Here is a 17,603-nt window from a genome sequence, read left to right on the forward strand (position 1 = left end):
TAACCCCAGCCTTAACACTAACCCCAGGCTCAACACTAACCCCAGGCTCAACACTAACCCTAACCCCAGCATCAACACTAATCCCAGCCTCAACACTAATCCCAGCCTCAACACTAATCCCAGCCTCAACACTAATCCCAGCCTCAACACTAATCCCAGCCTCAACACTAATCCCAGCCTCAACACTAATCCCAGCCTCAACACTAACCCTAACCCCAGGCTCAACACTAACCCTAACCCCAGGCTCAACACTAATCCCAGCCTCAACACTAACCCCAGCCTCAACACTAACCACAGGCTCAACACTAACCACAGGCTCAACACTAACCCTAACCCCAGCCTCAACTAACCCTAACACTAACCCTAACGCTAACCCTAACACTAACCCTAACACTAACCTTAACCCTAACGCTAACCCTAACACTAACCCCAGCACTAACACTAACCCCAGCACTAACCCCAGCACTAACACTAACCCTAACCCCAACACTAACCCCAGCACTAACACTAACCCTAACACTAACCCCAACCCCTGTCTCAACCCTAACCCCAGGCTCAACCCTAACCCTAGGCTCAAACCTAACCCCAGGCTCAACACTAACCCTAACCCCAGCCTCAACACTAACCCCAACCTCAACACTAACCCCAACCTCAACCCTAACCCCAACCCTAACCCCAGCCTCAACACTAATCCCAGGCTCAACACTAATCCCAGGCTCAACACTAACCCCAGGCTCAACACTAACCCCAGGCTCAACACTAATCCCAGCCTCAACACTAATCCCAGCCTCAACACTAATCCCAGTCTCAACCTCAACACTAACCCCAGGCTCAACACTAACCCCAGGCTCAACACTAACCCCAGGCTCAACACTCACCCCAGGCTCAACACTAACCCTAACCCCAGCCTCAACACTAACCCCAGCCTCAACACTAGCCCTAACCCCAGCCTCAACACTAACCCCAGGCTCAACACTAACCCTAACCCCAGCCTGAACCCTAACCCCATGCTCAATTCTAACCCCAGCCTCAACACTCACCCCAGCCTCAACACTCACCCCAGCCTCAACACTAACCCCAGCCTTAACCCTAACCCCGGCCTCAACCCTAACCCTAACCCCAGGCTCAATTCTAACCCCAGGCTCAACCCTAACCCCAGGCTCAACCCTAACCCTAACCCCAGGCTCAATTCTAACCCCAGGCTCAACCCTAACCCCAGGCTCAACACTAACCCTAACCCCAGGCTCAACACTAACCCTAACCCCAGGCTCAACACTAACACTAACCCCAGGCTCAACACTAACCCCAGGCTCAACACTAACCCTAACAACAGGCTCAATTCTAACCCCAGGCTCAACCCTAACCCCAGCCTCAACACTAACACTAACCCCAGGCTCAACACTAACCCCAGGCTGAACCCTAACCCCAGGCTCAACCCTAACCCTAACCCCAGGCTCAACACTAACCCTAACCCCAGCCTCAACACTAACCCTAACCCCAGGCTCAATTCTAACCCCAGGCTCAATTCTAACCCCAGGCTCAACCCTAACCCCAGGCTCAACCCTAACCCCAGGCTCAACACTAACACTAACCCCAGGCTCAACACTAACCCCAGCCTCAACACTAACCCTAACCCCAGGCTCAACACTAACCCCAGCCTCAACCCTAACCCTAACCCCAGGCTCAATTCTAACCCCCGGCTCAATTCTAACCCCCGGCTCAACACTAACCCCAGGCTCAACACTAACCCCAGGCTCAACACTAACCCCAGGCTCAACACTAACCCTAACAACAGGCTCAATTCTAACCCCAGGCTCAACCCTAACCCCAGCCTCAACACTAACACTAACCCCAGGCTCAACACTAACCCCAGGCTCAACCCTAACCCTAACCCCAGGCTCAACACTAACCCTAACCCCAGCCTCAACACTAACCCTAACCCCAGGCTCAATTCTAACCCCAGGCTCAATTCTAACCCCAGGCTCAACCCTAACCCCAGGCTCAACACTAACCCCAGGCTCAACACTAACACTAACCCCAGGCTCAACACTAACCCCAGGCTCCTCACTAACCCTAACACCAGGCTCAATTCTAACCCCAGGCTCAACCCTAACCCCAGCCTAAACCCTAACCCCAGCCTCAACACTAACCCTAACCCCAGGCTCAACACTAACCCCAGCCTCAACCCTAACCCTAACCCCAGGCTCAATTCTAACCCCAGGCTCAATTCTATCCCCCGGCTCAACACTAACCCCAGGCTCAACACTAACACTAACCCCAGGCTCAACACTAACCCCAGGCTCAACACTAACCCTAGCACCAGCCTCAACCCTAACCCCCGGCTGAACCCTAACCCCAGGCTCAACCCTAACCACAGGCTGAACCCTAACCCCAGGCTCAACCCTAACCCTAACCCCAGGCTCAATCCTAACCCCAGGCTCAACACTAACACTAACCCCAGCCTCAACACTAACACTAACCCCAGGCTCAACACTAACCCCAGGCTCAACACTAACCCCAGGCTCAACACTAACCCCAGGCTCAACACTAACCCCAGGCTCAACACTAACCCCATGGCTCAAAACTAACCCCAGGCTCAACACTAACCCCAGCCTCAACACTAACCCTAACCCCAGCCTCAACACTAACCCCAGGCTCAACACTAACCCCAGGCTCAACACTAACCCTAACCCCAGCCTCAACACTAATCCCAGCCTCAACACTAATCCCAGCCTCAACACTAACCCTAACCCCAGGCTCAACACTAATCCCAGCCTCAACACTAACCACAGGCTCAACACTAACCCTAACCCTAGCCTCAACCCTAACCCCAGCCTCAACTAACCCTAACACTAACACTAACCCTAACGCTAACGCTAACCCTAACACTAACCTTAACCCTAACGCTAACCCTAACACTAACCCTAACCCTCAGCACTAACCTCAGCACTAACCCTAACACTAACCTCAACACTAACGCTAACACTAACCCTAACCCCAGCACTAACACTAACCCCAGCACTAACACTAACCCTAACACTAAACCCAGCACTAACACTAACCCTAACACTAACCCTAACACTAACACTAACCCTAAAACTAACCCCAGCACTAACGCTAACGCTAACCCTAACCATCAGCACTAACCTCAGCACTAACACTAACACTAACCCTAACCCCAGCACTAACACTAACCCCAGCACTAACACTAACCCCAGCACTAACCCTAACACTAACCCTAACCCCAGCACTAACACTAACCCTAACACTAACACTAACCCCAACCCCAGGCTCAACCCTAACCCCAAGCTCAACCCTAACCCCAAGCTCAACCGTAACCCCAACCTCAACCCTAACCCCAACCTCAACCCTAACCCCAGCCTCAACACTAACCCCAGGCTCAACACTAATCCCAGCCTCAACACTAATCCCAGCCTCAACACTAACCCCAGCCTCAACACTAACCCTAACCCCAGCCTTAACACTAACCCCAGGCTCAACACTAACCCCAGGCTCAACACTAACCCTAACCCCAGCATCAACACTAATCCCAGCCTCAACACTAATCCCAGCCTCAACACTAACCCTAACCCCAGGCTCAACACTAACCCTAACCCCAGGCTCAACACTAATCCCAGCCTCAACACTAACCCCAGCCTCAACACTAACCACAGGCTCAACACTAACCACAGGCTCAACACTAACCCTAACCCCAGCCTCAACTAACCCTAACACTAACCCTAACGCTAACCCTAACACTAACCCTAACACTAACCTTAACCCTAACGCTAACCCTAACACTAACCCCAGCACTAACACTAACCCCAGCACTAACCCCAGCACTAACACTAACCCTAACCCCAACACTAACCCCAGCACTAACACTAACCCTAACACTAACACTAACCCCAACCCCTGTCTCAACCCTAACCCCAGGCTCAACCCTAACCCTAGGCTCAAACCTAACCCCAGGCTCAACACTAACCCTAACCCCAGCCTCAACACTAACCCCAACCTCAACACTAACCCCAACCTCAACCCTAACCCCAACCCTAACCCCAGCCTCAACACTAATCCCAGACTCAAAACTAATCCCAGGCTCAACACTAACCCCAGACTCAACACTAACCCCAGACTCAACACTAACCCCAGGCTCAACACTAACCCCAGGCTCAACACTAATCCCAGCCTCAACACTAATCCCAGCCTCAACACTAATCCCAGTCTCAACCTCAACACTAACCCCAGGCTCAACACTAACCCCAGGCTCAACACTAACCCCAGGCTCAACACTCACCCCAGGCTCAACACTAACCCTAACCCCAGCCTCAACACTAACCCCAGCCTCAACACTAGCCCTAACCCCAGCCTCAACACTAACCCCAGGCTCAACACTAACCCTAACCCCAGCCTGAACCCTAACCCCATGCTCAATTCTAACCCCAGCCTCAACACTCACCCCAGCCTCAACACTCACCCCAGCCTCAACACTAACCCCAGCCTTAACCCTAACCCCGGCCTCAACCCTAACCCTAACCCCAGGCTCAATTCTAACCCCAGGCTCAACCCTAACCCCAGGCTCAACCCTAACCCTAACCCCAGGCTCAATTCTAACCCCAGGCTCAACCCTAACCCCAGGCTCAACACTAACCCTAACCCCAGGCTCAACACTAACCCTAACCCCAGGCTCAACACTAACACTAACCCCAGGCTCAACACTAACCCCAGGCTCAACACTAACCCTAACAACAGGCTCAATTCTAACCCCAGGCTCAACCCTAACCCCAGCCTCAACACTAACACTAACCCCAGGCTCAACACTAACCCCAGGCTGAACCCTAACCCCAGGCTCAACCCTAACCCTAACCCCAGGCTCAACACTAACCCTAACCCCAGCCTCAACACTAACCCTAACCCCAGGCTCAATTCTAACCCCAGGCTCAATTCTAACCCCAGGCTCAACCCTAACCCCAGGCTCAACCCTAACCCCAGGCTCAACACTAACACTAACCCCAGGCTCAACACTAACCCCAGCCTCAACACTAACCCTAACCCCAGGCTCAACACTAACCCCAGCCTCAACCCTAACCCCAGCCTCAACCCTAACCCTAACCCCAGGCTCAATTCTAACCCCAGGCTCAATTCTAACACCCGGCTCAACACTAACCCCAGGCTCAACACTAACCCCAGGCTCAACACTAACCCCAGGCTCAACACTAACCCTAACAACAGGCTCAATTCTAACCCCAGGCTCAACCCTAACCCCAGCCTCAACACTAACACTAACCCCAGGCTCAACACTAACCCCAGGCTCAACCCTAACCCTAACCCCAGGCTCAACACTAACCCTAACCCCAGCCTCAACACTAACCCTAACCCCAGGCTCAATTCTAACCCCAGGCTCAATTCTAACCCCAGGCTCAACCCTAACCCCAGGCTCAACACTAACCCCAGGCTCAACACTAACACTAACCCCAGGCTCAACACTAACCCCAGGCTCCTCACTAACCCTAACACCAGGCTCAATTCTAACCCCAGGCTCAACCCTAACCCCAGCCTAAACCCTAACCCCAGCCTCAACACTAACCCTAACCCCAGGCTCAACACTAACCCCAGCCTCAACCCTAACCCTAACCCCAGGCTCAATTCTAACCCCAGGCTCAATTCTAACCCCCGGCTCAACACTAACCCCAGGCTCAACACTAACACTAACCCCAGGCTCAACACTAACCCTAGCACCAGCCTCAACCCTAACCCCCGGCTGAACCCTAACCCCAGGCTCAACCCTAACCACAGGCTGAACCCTAACCACAGGCTCAACACTAACCCTAACCCCAGGCTCAACACTAACCCTAACCCCAGCCTCAACACTAACCCTAACCCTAACCCCAGGCTCAATTCTAACGCCAGGCTCAATTCTAACCCCAGGCTCAACACTAACCCCAGCCTCAACACTAACCCCAGCCTCAACACTAACCCCAGCCTCAACACTAACCCCAGCCTCAACCTTAACCCTAACCCCAGGCTCAACACTAACCCCAGGCTCAACCCTAACCCCAGCCTCAACCCTAACCCCAGCCTCAACACTAACCCCAGCCTCAACACTAACCCTAACCCCAGCCAACACTAACCCTAACCCCAGGCTCAACCCTAACCCTAACCCCAGGCTCAACACTAACCCTAACCCCAGCCTCAACCTTAACCCTAACCCCAGGCTCAACACTAACCCCAGCCTCAACCCTAACCCCAGCCTCAACACTAACCCTAACCCCAGCCAACACTAACCCTAACCCCAGGCTCAACCCTAACCCTAACCCCAGGCTCAACACTAACCCTAACCCCAGCCTCAACCTTAACCCTAACCCCAGGCTCAACACTAACCCCAGGCTCAACCCTAACCCCAGCCTCAACCCTAACCCCAGCCTCAACACTAACCCTAACCCCAGCCAACACTAACCCTAACCCCAGGCTCAACCCTAACCCTAACCCCAGGCTCAACCCTAACCCCAGCCTCAACACTAACCCTAACCCCAGCCTCAACCTTAACCCTAACCCCAGGCTCAACACTAACCCCAGGCTCAACACTAACCCCAGGCTCAACACTAACCCTAACTCCAGCCTCAACACTAACCCCAGCCTCAACACTCACCGTCCATAAACTCTGTGCATATGGAGATCCTGTTCTCCACAAAGAAGGCACTGTAGAATGTTATGATGTAGGAGGAATCACACTGCAAAACAAAAAAACACAATTAACACAGTTCATCCACTCATTAATGAACATTAATGCATGTTGAAGTATTTATTGTTGAACTGTTCAGTTACTCCATTTCACAGTTGACCTCTTAGAAGAAAAGGAGAGAGCTGGGGTAAATTATTGAGGGGCTTATCAGCAATCACGTGTCTCCGCCTCGTGATTGTGTGTGTGTGTGTGTGTGTGTGTGTGTGTGTGTGTGTGTGTGTGTGTGTGTGTGTGTGTGTGTGTGTGTGTGTGTGTGTATTTCACCGATCCCTGACTTGCCACACAGGTGGAGAGGAGATCCACTCAGATAAAAAGGTGCTCCATGAACTAGTCTAAAGTAACCTAGAGTTTAGACTAAACACTGCAGGTCTGATAAGAGAGGCTTCAGTTGGGGGAGAGATTTGACTACATGATTTGGGGCAGTTGGGGGAGAGATTTGAGCACTTTGGGCTCTAGAGGATAGAAGCTGACCTTGTAGAGGATCTCTAACTCGGACATGATCTGTTTCTGTAGCTCCACTGTTATGTCCAGAGGAATGACCTGCAAAGTCACCAGCACAGCCCAAATGAGACACTAGGGTTACATACACGCGCACAGGTTTATATGCAAGCATGCACACACAGCTAAAGAACTTCAAAAACACACACACAGAAAAATTTGAACAATGCACATTATTGTTATGGAACTATAGGTCCAAATAATTCTGCACTGGTGGTAACACATGACGTAGAAACCTTGTAGATGAACTCATGATTCTTTCATGCCAACCTATCTTGATAGTGTGGATACCATACGGTAAATGGGCAGTACCAAGGGTGTGAATTTGATCTTGCCGTGCTGAGCTTAGCTAATAGCTACAACAGTGGCACGCTAGCATTAGCAAAGATTACCTAAGCTTGCAGGATATCATTGATTAAAAGGTTAGAGAGAGAAGGGAGTAGCTACATGTAAACATCATTGATTACAGGTTAGAGAGAGAAGGGAGTAGCTACATGTAAACATCATTGATTACAGGTTAGAGAGAGAAGCTACATGTAAACATCATTGATTAAAAGGTTAGAGAGAGAAGGGAGTAGCTACATGTAAACATCATTGATTACAGGTTAGAGATAGAAGGGAGTAGCTACATGTAAACATCATTGATTACAGGTTAGAGAGAGAAGGGAGTAGCTCCATGTAAAGAGGGTCAAGGAGGTACCCATTACATGTACCTTCCATTCCACTCCAATAGATTAGATTACAGGTAGAATGACAGAGCATGAGAACAAAGTGGATGAATGAACGAATGAGAGAGGGGGATCACAGAGGTTGAGATGCATAGCAAATGAAAGAGGGAGGAGAAAAGGACAGAGCTAGAGATATAGAGGAAGACTAGTGGAGTTGAACGTGATTTGGTAAAATGAGAGGTACCCAGGAAAAGATTACAGCAGTACAGCTGTTAATCTCACCTTCACCGCTAACACTCTCTTGCCGAGAAGATGGTACGCTCTGTGGGAGAGAAAGAGAGGAAACATTAACATAGCCCAACAAAGAGCACGCCAGAGGTTCAGAAAAGTCCCTACTAAACTATGTCACTGTTCATTCATCCTGGCCTTTAAAGTAATCATGTGAATGAAAATATGTTGAGTGTTGAAAAGGATTTGGGTGAACATTACTACATTCAGTAATATACATACAGTAGAGGTATAGGTGCAGACTATAGATGCTTATTAAAATCAGGCATACACTATTTTCCTAGTTGGTTAGATATAACATGGAAAAAGGGGTGTTGTCATAAAGGAAACAGTATAATCCAAATGAGCATGACAACATGCCTCTTAGTCTAACAGTATTTCCATCGTTAAAGGTCAGAGGTCAAAACAATAGCCTTCATGACACATCACCATTGAGCCCAGTCAGTCCTGTATGGTCACAGTTCTCCAGACAGGTTTCAGGTGGCAGGTAAACCAAACAGCCAAGGAACACCGGCCGGCCAGCCGACCTTAATTATTTAATTACGAAACTCCTTAATTCCCACAGGCCGGGTTTAGTTGCCGGCCAAGAGGGTCGGTTTACCAAAAGCGCCGACGTCTCAACATCCAATCCTCTTGTCCCCGTAGAACAGCTGCCGGGGGTGAGGGCCAGAGGGAGGGCGTACGTCACCAGGCCAGTTCACCAGTTTGTTTACGACAGCCAGGTATACGGGATACCTCCCGCGGTTTCACCTGTCAACGGGTTAGGCCGGCACGTATGCGCTCAGACCAGGGGTGTGATTAATGCGTGGTAGATTGGGGGATCGTGTTACACCCAGCCCAGACACCCCTAAACTGGCCCTTTAATTAATGACACCTCTTAGTGTCTCGTCTGGTTCGTCTGATAACTACCCTCCAGTTAGGACCAACACTAGGCTATCCCTCTCATGCCGGATGCTCAGTGCTGTACGTACCGACATACCGTTTCGATTTAGATATTTTTTTGGCAATGGAATTTTTAACTTGGTTTTAGCTTTCTATGTACCAACTTTGTATCAGAAGGTTTGCTATAAGCATTCATGTCAGGTACTGGGTCCTTATAAGAGCTGAGTCTTAAATGCATGAAGGCATTCATAATGCATCAAGCACAGGTCATTCGTTGAAACAGTTACCACTTTTTCCACCCCTGGCTGTTTTCAAGTGAACATTCCTTTCGGTCTGTAAAAGGCCTCGGTGCATGCAAGGCTTACTTTCACCTTTTAGTTTTGATGTCTTACTGTTCCTTTAAGCTACAATCAATATCAATTAAGCACGACTACTGGTTCTTAATTAAGACAAGATGAAGATGTTAATTGAGACCGGAGCGGAGAGCCAGAGATGTTAAATACTGATTGGACTGATTCTGTGTGTAGCAAACGAACAGAGCAGGTAATCGTTATTTTATCATGCTGAACATGTTCAGGTTCACATAACAACGTGCTGACACACTCAGGAAGATGTTTCTTTCAGATGACACATCTTTGTGTGTTGTCATGATTAGTAACGGCTTGGAGGATATCCTCTCTTTTCTCGTGTCTGCACCATTTTGTCACTAATGAACTGGGAAACAAGCACATTCACCATAACATCAGTATTTGTGAAGACACAAGATCACATTTAAATCTAATAGGTGAGCTAACAGTCCCCTCGGGATGAGTGTATCACATATACCACGCATTTTAGTAGCCTAATGTTCCCAAGAATGCTTTCCTCTACTCCCCAACAGAGTGATGACACGACAACAGTACAACCTCACCGTTAGAGTGAGTGAGAAGCCTAACTCCAGTCTCGATCCCTCCATGCAGCCTGTAATGTGGGGGGCCCAGTAGATCCACTGTCCTTGAACCCCCCTCAGGGCCAACCCTCCACCGGTGAGTTACAGTGACAGGCTTGGTGACTAGAGGACCTGGGAGCAAGGTTACCCAGACGCCCGTCCCCACCCCCTCTTCCCCCCGTCCTGACCCCGTTAAACGTGCCCCATTGCTTGGATCTTATTTACACTCCAGTCCCTGGTGTAATAAATGCTCCACCATGCAATATTCATGGCACTGGCTAGCTCTCTGAAGCGGCCCCGGGCGGGCGGTCAGGGCTGGAGGGTTGGTTTACAGTGCCACAGGGTTGGTAGGCCAGGCGGCCTCTCTTCCAGCCAGACACCCTCACCTGAGATGGCCCGACCAGATCGACCGGGTCACCTGCCAAACAGAGACTGACCTACATAAGTTAAGAGCATATGGCTCTGCAGACGAACAGGCTAGCAGGTACGACCATACCACTACAAACTCACAAAGATGGAGAAACATTACACAGACCCACAACAATGAATATAAACAGAGGGTATATCCCCATGGTTAGCAATGGTCTCAGTTTCCCCGTCACCCGAGACCACTAGAAGCAGAGAAAGAGGTGATGGAGGGAAGAAAAAGTGAAAGGAGAGAGGGGGACTGCGAGAACGGAGAGAAAACAGAGGTAAAAAAAAAAATAGCTTAAATAAACCTTGACGTGATCAGCTGCTAAATAGCCCACGCATTTCAACCCTACTTTAGACCTGCAGCTTAAGATATAGTAACCAACTTACAAATTAACGTGCAGAAATGTTCCTGCTCCCCACGTCTAAATCAATGGGAGAAATCAATAAGACAAAACAGGCTGGGGGACTTCAGGAGAGGCCACGCCGGTGTCTGAGTGGATGAAACTGCATGTAAATGTGCTTGTTCTAATTGCGCAGGTCCATCAGGCACGGAATGGCCGCCTGTCCCTGCGCTAGTTATTTATAACCTCGTAGGACAGGCGGGACCTCAGAGAGGGAGAGTAGAATGTAATAAAAAAACAAGGGACAACATTGATGGATCACCGGGTCACAGAGACACGGAGGATAGCCAAGGTGTCAGCAACATCCAATTGAGTCTAAATGGCCGTGGGTCATAAACAGGGTTAAGGGTTAAAAGGTGGAGAGCCTTAAGTGGAGCTATTCACACTAGATAAGCTTAATATAAACCAGGCCAATAGAGAGACAGAGGAGAGATAATGACCTCCTTTAGAGAAGAACATGTTCACATTACAACATTTAGCTTCAAAATGAGGAGACACAGCGTGTCTTTGTGTGTGTGTGTGTGTGTGTGTGGTGTTTTATTGATTTAACCCTTATTTTATCAGGTAAGTTGACTGAGAACACATTCTCATTTACAGCAACGACCTGGGGAATAGTTACAGGGGAGAGGAGGGAGGACGAATGAGCCAATTGAAAGCTGGGGATGATTAGGTGGCCATGATGGTATGAGGGCCAGATTGGGAATTTAGCCTGCTCCCCACGATGTTGGAGGCAGTAATTATGTATAAAGGTGTGTGTGTGTATACAGTATGCGTAGATAAGCGCGTGTGTGTGTGTGTGTGTGTGTGTGTATAACATGTATGTCATTGGGTTATCAACACTTCATACTCTTGACATATAATAGCACCAGTACAAAACACAAAGCCCAACAGAGAAGCCCACCAAATTATTTTTTAAAGAAAGCAATTTAAAGTAATACCCCAGGTGCCTTACTCTGTGGGGAAAAACCCTCTGTGCATGTTTGACGGTCAAAGTGGTTTGTGTTTTACATGAACCAAAAGTGTTTAGGGTAGAGGTGACATAGGACACAAGAATACAGATACTACAGGCCCTATTTTCCCCTTAGGGCAGTGCCCTGTGTTCGTACAGATATCCACACGCGCCGGGTCCCCTTGCTGTCCCCAGCCTAGGACCAGGAAAAACGTGTCTCTCTCTCCATCTGCTGTGTACAACACATTTACATCTGAGGGCACAAGCAGTGGTCTGGGATTCACATGCAGAACAGAGACAGGTGGACAGACAGACAGAAAAAACATCAAGGCTAGAGGAGATGCAGGAAGCAAGACACAGCACAGTGTGAATGGAAGAAAACAAACACACTGACAGACAACACAATGGAACCTAAGCATATACAGATGTAGGATCTTAATTTGATCACCCTGTTTGTAGGAGAACTTTCCTGCAGTGCAGCAAATTTAAAACTTGTAGTGTATTTGAGGTTTAAAAAGGCTTCTGAAGTTTGTAATTTCCACTTTGAAATTTCTGACTTGATTTTCACTTACGAAAAATGTATCAACCCCTACAAAAATGTTGATTAATTATCATCTACATAATAATTAATATATGCTGTTGCTGCAGGATGATTTTCCTGCTGTAGCAAACTGGCTCAAATTAAGATCCTTCATCTGTAGCAGTCAGTAAGTCTGGTCCTACACCAAAACACAATGTCTGACTCACAGACAGACAGGTTACTGAACCCTAACCCCGTGAGTAGAGGACAGACACCAAGCCTGTGTGTGTGTGTGTGTGTGTGTGTGTGTGTGTGTGTGTGTGTCTTGGTCAGTGGTGATAATGTGACAATGACACCAGAGGGCAGAGAGAGATGCCAGAGTGATTCCTACAGGCTCCGCTCCGCTCCCCAGGCTCCACCTGGACTTCCTCTTATCTCCCCACTGAACCTCATTAAGCGGCTGATTGGATAAGCTCAGCCACATTGTCCTTGTCTTTCAGGAAACAGCAGGAGGACAACAGGACCCTGAACAACAAGTAGACAAGTCAGGAACTAAGCCTACTGTACTTCAGCCAATCAAGTCATTTAGATGCCAAGTAATACCCTTGAGGTCAGGTGTAAAATGTAGTCTAGCGTTCGAGGTAATCATTGCACAGTGCGGATTAAAGTTGGCGGACAACGTCTAATTGTTGCTGAGGATTTGTCAGGTTTTGACCAGGTGAATCAGTGGCTAAGCTACTGTACATCCCTATTTGGTGTAAGGCTACTGCGTATATTAGAAACGTTCCCCGATAGGGGCCAACTCCATATATGCAAACATTGAAATGTACAGCCCCATTGCAATCTTTGAGATGCTGCCTTGTTTGCATGTTGACAAAAATCCTAACAGAAATTAAACATAACAATACCAAAACTAACATGAACAACTGGACCGGCTGAGAAAAAAAACTACTTCAGCAGTTTTTCTCCCGACCATAAAAAAATCTGCCGCAGAACCGTATGGATTTTCTGCTGAGCTCAATTGACTGAGAAGTTGTCGGGAGGTTGCAATATCGGCTTTCCTCAGCCCAGCGGAACAATTTCCCAAGCCGAGCGAATAGCCAGTCGCTTTCTCCCTCAACTATGAGAGATAGGCCGTTAATGAAACAACCTCGCCGCAATAAAACGGTAAAAGAAACTTAAAGAAAAAAGAACAGAAAAAAAACCAGCCTGTGAAAGAAATAAACTGGATTTGCTCCGAATGAAATTTACGGCGGGCTCTGACAGAGGTGACAGACCAACAGCCTCTCTCTCTGTCAAGTCAAGGTTAGCCTGAGAAGTGATCAATACTTCTATCTCAATAAAAGGGTTAAATAATAGGAGATGGAGGAGAAGGAGGAGGAGGGGAGGAAAGTAAGAAGAGGAGGAGGAGGGGAGGGGTGGAAAGAGAGAAGAGAAGGAGAGTTATAAGGGGGGGAAGGATTTGAGTGTGACGATCCAAATGCCCCCACTGCCACAGTGTGTGTGTGTTGACAATACATCAGTCAGGTGATTTGGGAGGAGAGTGTTCTCTCCAGGTAACATGCTGTATGGTCCAATGGGGCAATCACTCTCATACCAGATCAATACCACATACGTTTGGCAACCTTCACATCGTAAAAAATACATAAATTGAATCGCCACTTGCGCCCCAGACACTAACCAGCCTGATGTATTTCAGAGGGACACCAGAGATTAACAGACAGAGAGAGAAGGAGAGAGAGAGAGAGATATGGTGAGAAAGAGGGAGAACAGAGAAATTGGGTGAAAGAGAGTCAGAAAGAAAGAAAAATAATGTAACTAGTTCTAAAAGTCTGGAGAAAGAACATGGATTGTATATGTGAGGGGGTGTACACTTTAATGAACTCAGGTGGTAATCAATATCATGTTCTTGGAATGAACAGGCAGCGGTTAAAGGGACAGTTTCAGAGAGCTGCGACGCATTTTCTACCCTTCACTGAGAACCCCATACCCCAACCACGATTCTTCGTCCAAGACCATTCTCATTGTTATACCTACCAGTGTTGGAACGAAGGCCCACAGTAAAGTACGGACAGGCACTTACTTGTACACGGTCCCTCCGTTTCCATGGCCAAGCTGCTCCTGGTATTGTATGTCTTGGCCATTGATCTAAAAGAGACACAAACAGAGATCAATACAAATAGGATAGAAGATAGAGATATCAATGGAGATTTAGAAAGTGAGAGATAGAGAGTGATAGAAAGGGAGGGAAGAATGTTACTGGAGGACGTAAACAAGGCGTTCAGGTCATCCCAAGTTCAGAGAGGAGAGGGAAAGAGAGAGATCAATACAACATTTGCTGTCCAATTTATAAAAGGACAATGGCGTATCGGGGGCCGGGTGGAGGAGGAGTGATGGAGAGTTTAATGACGATTTGTTTGCTGTCGTCGTTCCATTCCTGTGTTGATAAAAGGTGTCAGATCGGGGTAATATAACATGGCCCCGTGTGACATGGAGGGGAGGCTGGGGAAAGGTTTCCTCCTGTCAGACTGATGGGAGGATGGGAGGGTGTGTGTGTGTGTGTTAGAATTTACACACACACACACACACACACACACACACACACACACACACACACACACACACACACACACACTGCATTTACTACCCCCAAAAAATAGTATACTGCACGGAATAAAACTCACAGCTACGTTTCCATCCACTTGTTAAAACATTTTTCAAGCCACTATTCTAATATTCACACAAAAAGAAATGCATTTCACTGACAGAGGTGTTTCCATCAAACTGACTTGTTGTGAATAAAAACGTTGTGTAATGACGTAGTACACACACAAAGCACCGTGCCACAACGTTTTATTTACAATGTGCTTCCATCGCATTTTAAAAACTCTACCGATGGTTTTGCTACAAAAGTGTTTCGATAAATAGCCAACTTGCCCGATCTGGTCTTGGCACATGCTCTCTTTGCAGATAAAGTGGAGAAGCTACGCGATGAGATTAAATATCGTTTTTAAATTTCTCAATTGGCAGCCAAGCACCATGATGTCACCAGCATTGCCTACACATAATATCCTGGATAGGCCTTTTCATGTAAACTAGCAACAAGCTCACCACTGCACATTCACCACCTTGAGAAGTTCAACATGTCTTATTTCATCTGTAGCCTAATAAACACGTTTCCATGTCGTAGTGGGAGGACAACGCAGCATCGCAAGACTATTTCAACATTATGTTATTCTATCAATATTGGCGTATAATAGCATCTCCACCAAAATTTGAAGCATAATCTATTTCACCAACAAAAATGACGTACAGACAATTAGATGTTTCCACCACACCTGTCGTGATGTTTTTAAAGAGCCTGGTAATTAATACGCAAAAAATGATTGGATGGAAACATGGTTCATGACAAAAACAGCCTGTCAAAAAAATTAAATCGGTTTCCATCAGCATTTAAAAAATCAACCTTATACAAATGTTGCTCTCCTTCACGACAAAACACACTGACAACAACCCCCAAGCCATCCCAGTTTAACAGTGCTCTGTTGAGAGTGAGTATTAGGGGTTCAGTTCAAGCCTTTTTATGAAGCCTATAGCCCAATAAAGACATGTCTTCGGCTGGCGTGACGCTTGTCACTTCATCAATACCTACAACAACCCCCACTCTCCAACACCCTTCCCATTTAAACCCCATGACAGCTTTCAGATAAATATTTATATCTCATAACCTGTATTAGATAGATACATCTGCTTGGGTGGCTGTGGTTGGGGCTGGTCCTGGTTAGCAGGCTTGTCAATAGGCTGATTGTGTGGGCAGATGCTTGATTGTGCTGCTGAGACCAGCATGATATGAAGTCAATGTCTTGCTGTCAAGGTTCATTTTGGCCAGGGGGAAAGGGGCGAGTGGGGCTACACTGGGGTTTTAAAATGCCCCACCACCACCCCCTCCTCCAATTCAGCCCCATTGATTGGGTTACATGGGAGGGGGGTGAGATACTTGTCAGGTGTCAGAGAGAGAGAGGGCAGGTGGGAGGGGGGGGGATATGGCTCCATTAGACTGATGTGTTACAGGTGACATCAGGGAAGTGGCTGGGCTTAATTGTCTGCTTGACACACTCGCCTGGCCTTACGTGTGTGTGTGTGTCTGTCTGTGTGTGTGTGTGTGTGTGTGTGTGTGTAACCTGGGCGACAGCGCACAGCTGAGACAATGAATATCTATCCAGTGGGTCAGGATAAAGATCTCACCCGGGGGTGGCGGTGAAAGAGGAAGTGAGCTGCAGCTTTCAGAGGAAATCAATGAGGAGCCACTCACTGGCAGGGACATGCCGTGTCTTCTTCAATAGGAGCTAATAGGGTGCAGGCCTGGGCCATGAGGACCGCGCCTAGCGGGGACACGTGTGTGTTTAGTTCAGAAGGGGGAGAAATACCATACCTGTCCATTCATCAAAATCTTCTTTAGCTCCGCGGATGACTTCTTTAGACTGGGACTGAAAAATGACAATATCTGGATTCAGTCAAAAGACACAGGCTCTAGAGGAAAGGTGTGATGTCTACACTGTAGTCTACATAGATACCAAGATATTCAAATCCACTGTATATCTGAGAAACACAATCATATATCCATCCATCAACCCATCTATCTATCTATCAATCCATCCATTTACCCATCCAGCCATCTATCCATCCAGCCATCTATCCATTGACCCACCGGCATTTACATACATTCCCCCATCCATCCACCCTCCTCCATCCACCCCCAGGCAGTTGGGCCTTAACCCTCCAGACTCCCCCAGACTCCTCACCTATTGTTGGGCATAGCGCCGACGGTGGCGGGGGAACAGTCATTGGGCCTTGTGTTCACCTGCAGCCAAAAAGAGACAGAGACAATCAGTGGGCAAGACCAACATACAGCCAGCCAGCCAGCCAGGCAGGCAGGCAGGCAGCAGGCCTTCTAATGAACCCATTGCCTGACTCAACACACTACCTCTCTTGCTCTCTCTTTCTCTCAGTTCAAACTGCGGGTTAATTGACTTTTGATAGATAGAAAGAGAGAGAGAGGGAGGGGAGGAGTAGCTAGAGAGAGAGGGAGAGAGAAGAGAGGAGAGAGAGAAGGAGACAGAAGGATGAAAGAGAAAGGGTATCAGTGTGTAGTGGTGCTACCCAGAAACGAACATAATGAGGACTATGGGAGCATCGTTGGAAAAACGTATTGAAATATTCACATTTTGGGGGAAAAGTACCAACTCTTTAGGGCATTTAATTATTTCCAGGTCTGTATGGGTATGGTTGAATGTTTACGCCTAAGACCCAGCA

At 48.1% G+C, this 17,603-nt stretch overlaps 1 protein-coding gene across 1 annotated transcript in view; it reads right to left on the reverse strand.

Annotated features, from left to right (window-relative positions):
• LOC311122547 (dual specificity mitogen-activated protein kinase kinase 5-like) overlaps positions 1 to 17,151 on the reverse strand; it is a gene marked incomplete at both ends in the record, with an annotated part of 37,185 nt that extends 20,034 nt beyond the window's left edge. The window contains 6 exons of the mRNA XM_084196894.1: positions 6,650 to 6,731; positions 7,214 to 7,282; positions 8,191 to 8,230; positions 14,374 to 14,438; positions 16,723 to 16,777; positions 17,093 to 17,151. Coding sequence (XP_084053020.1) covers positions 6,650 to 6,731; positions 7,214 to 7,282; positions 8,191 to 8,230; positions 14,374 to 14,438; positions 16,723 to 16,777; positions 17,093 to 17,151 — 370 coding nt within the window. The remainder of the gene's footprint in view (positions 1 to 6,649; positions 6,732 to 7,213; positions 7,283 to 8,190; positions 8,231 to 14,373; positions 14,439 to 16,722; positions 16,778 to 17,092) is intronic.
• Positions 17,152 to 17,603: the final 452 nt, after the last annotated feature.

This window comes from Coregonus lavaretus (assembly GCF_964263955.1).
Source record: "Coregonus lavaretus genome assembly, contig: HAP1_SCAFFOLD_5503, whole genome shotgun sequence".
In the NCBI taxonomy this organism is placed as follows: Eukaryota; Metazoa; Chordata; class Actinopteri; order Salmoniformes; family Salmonidae; genus Coregonus; species Coregonus lavaretus.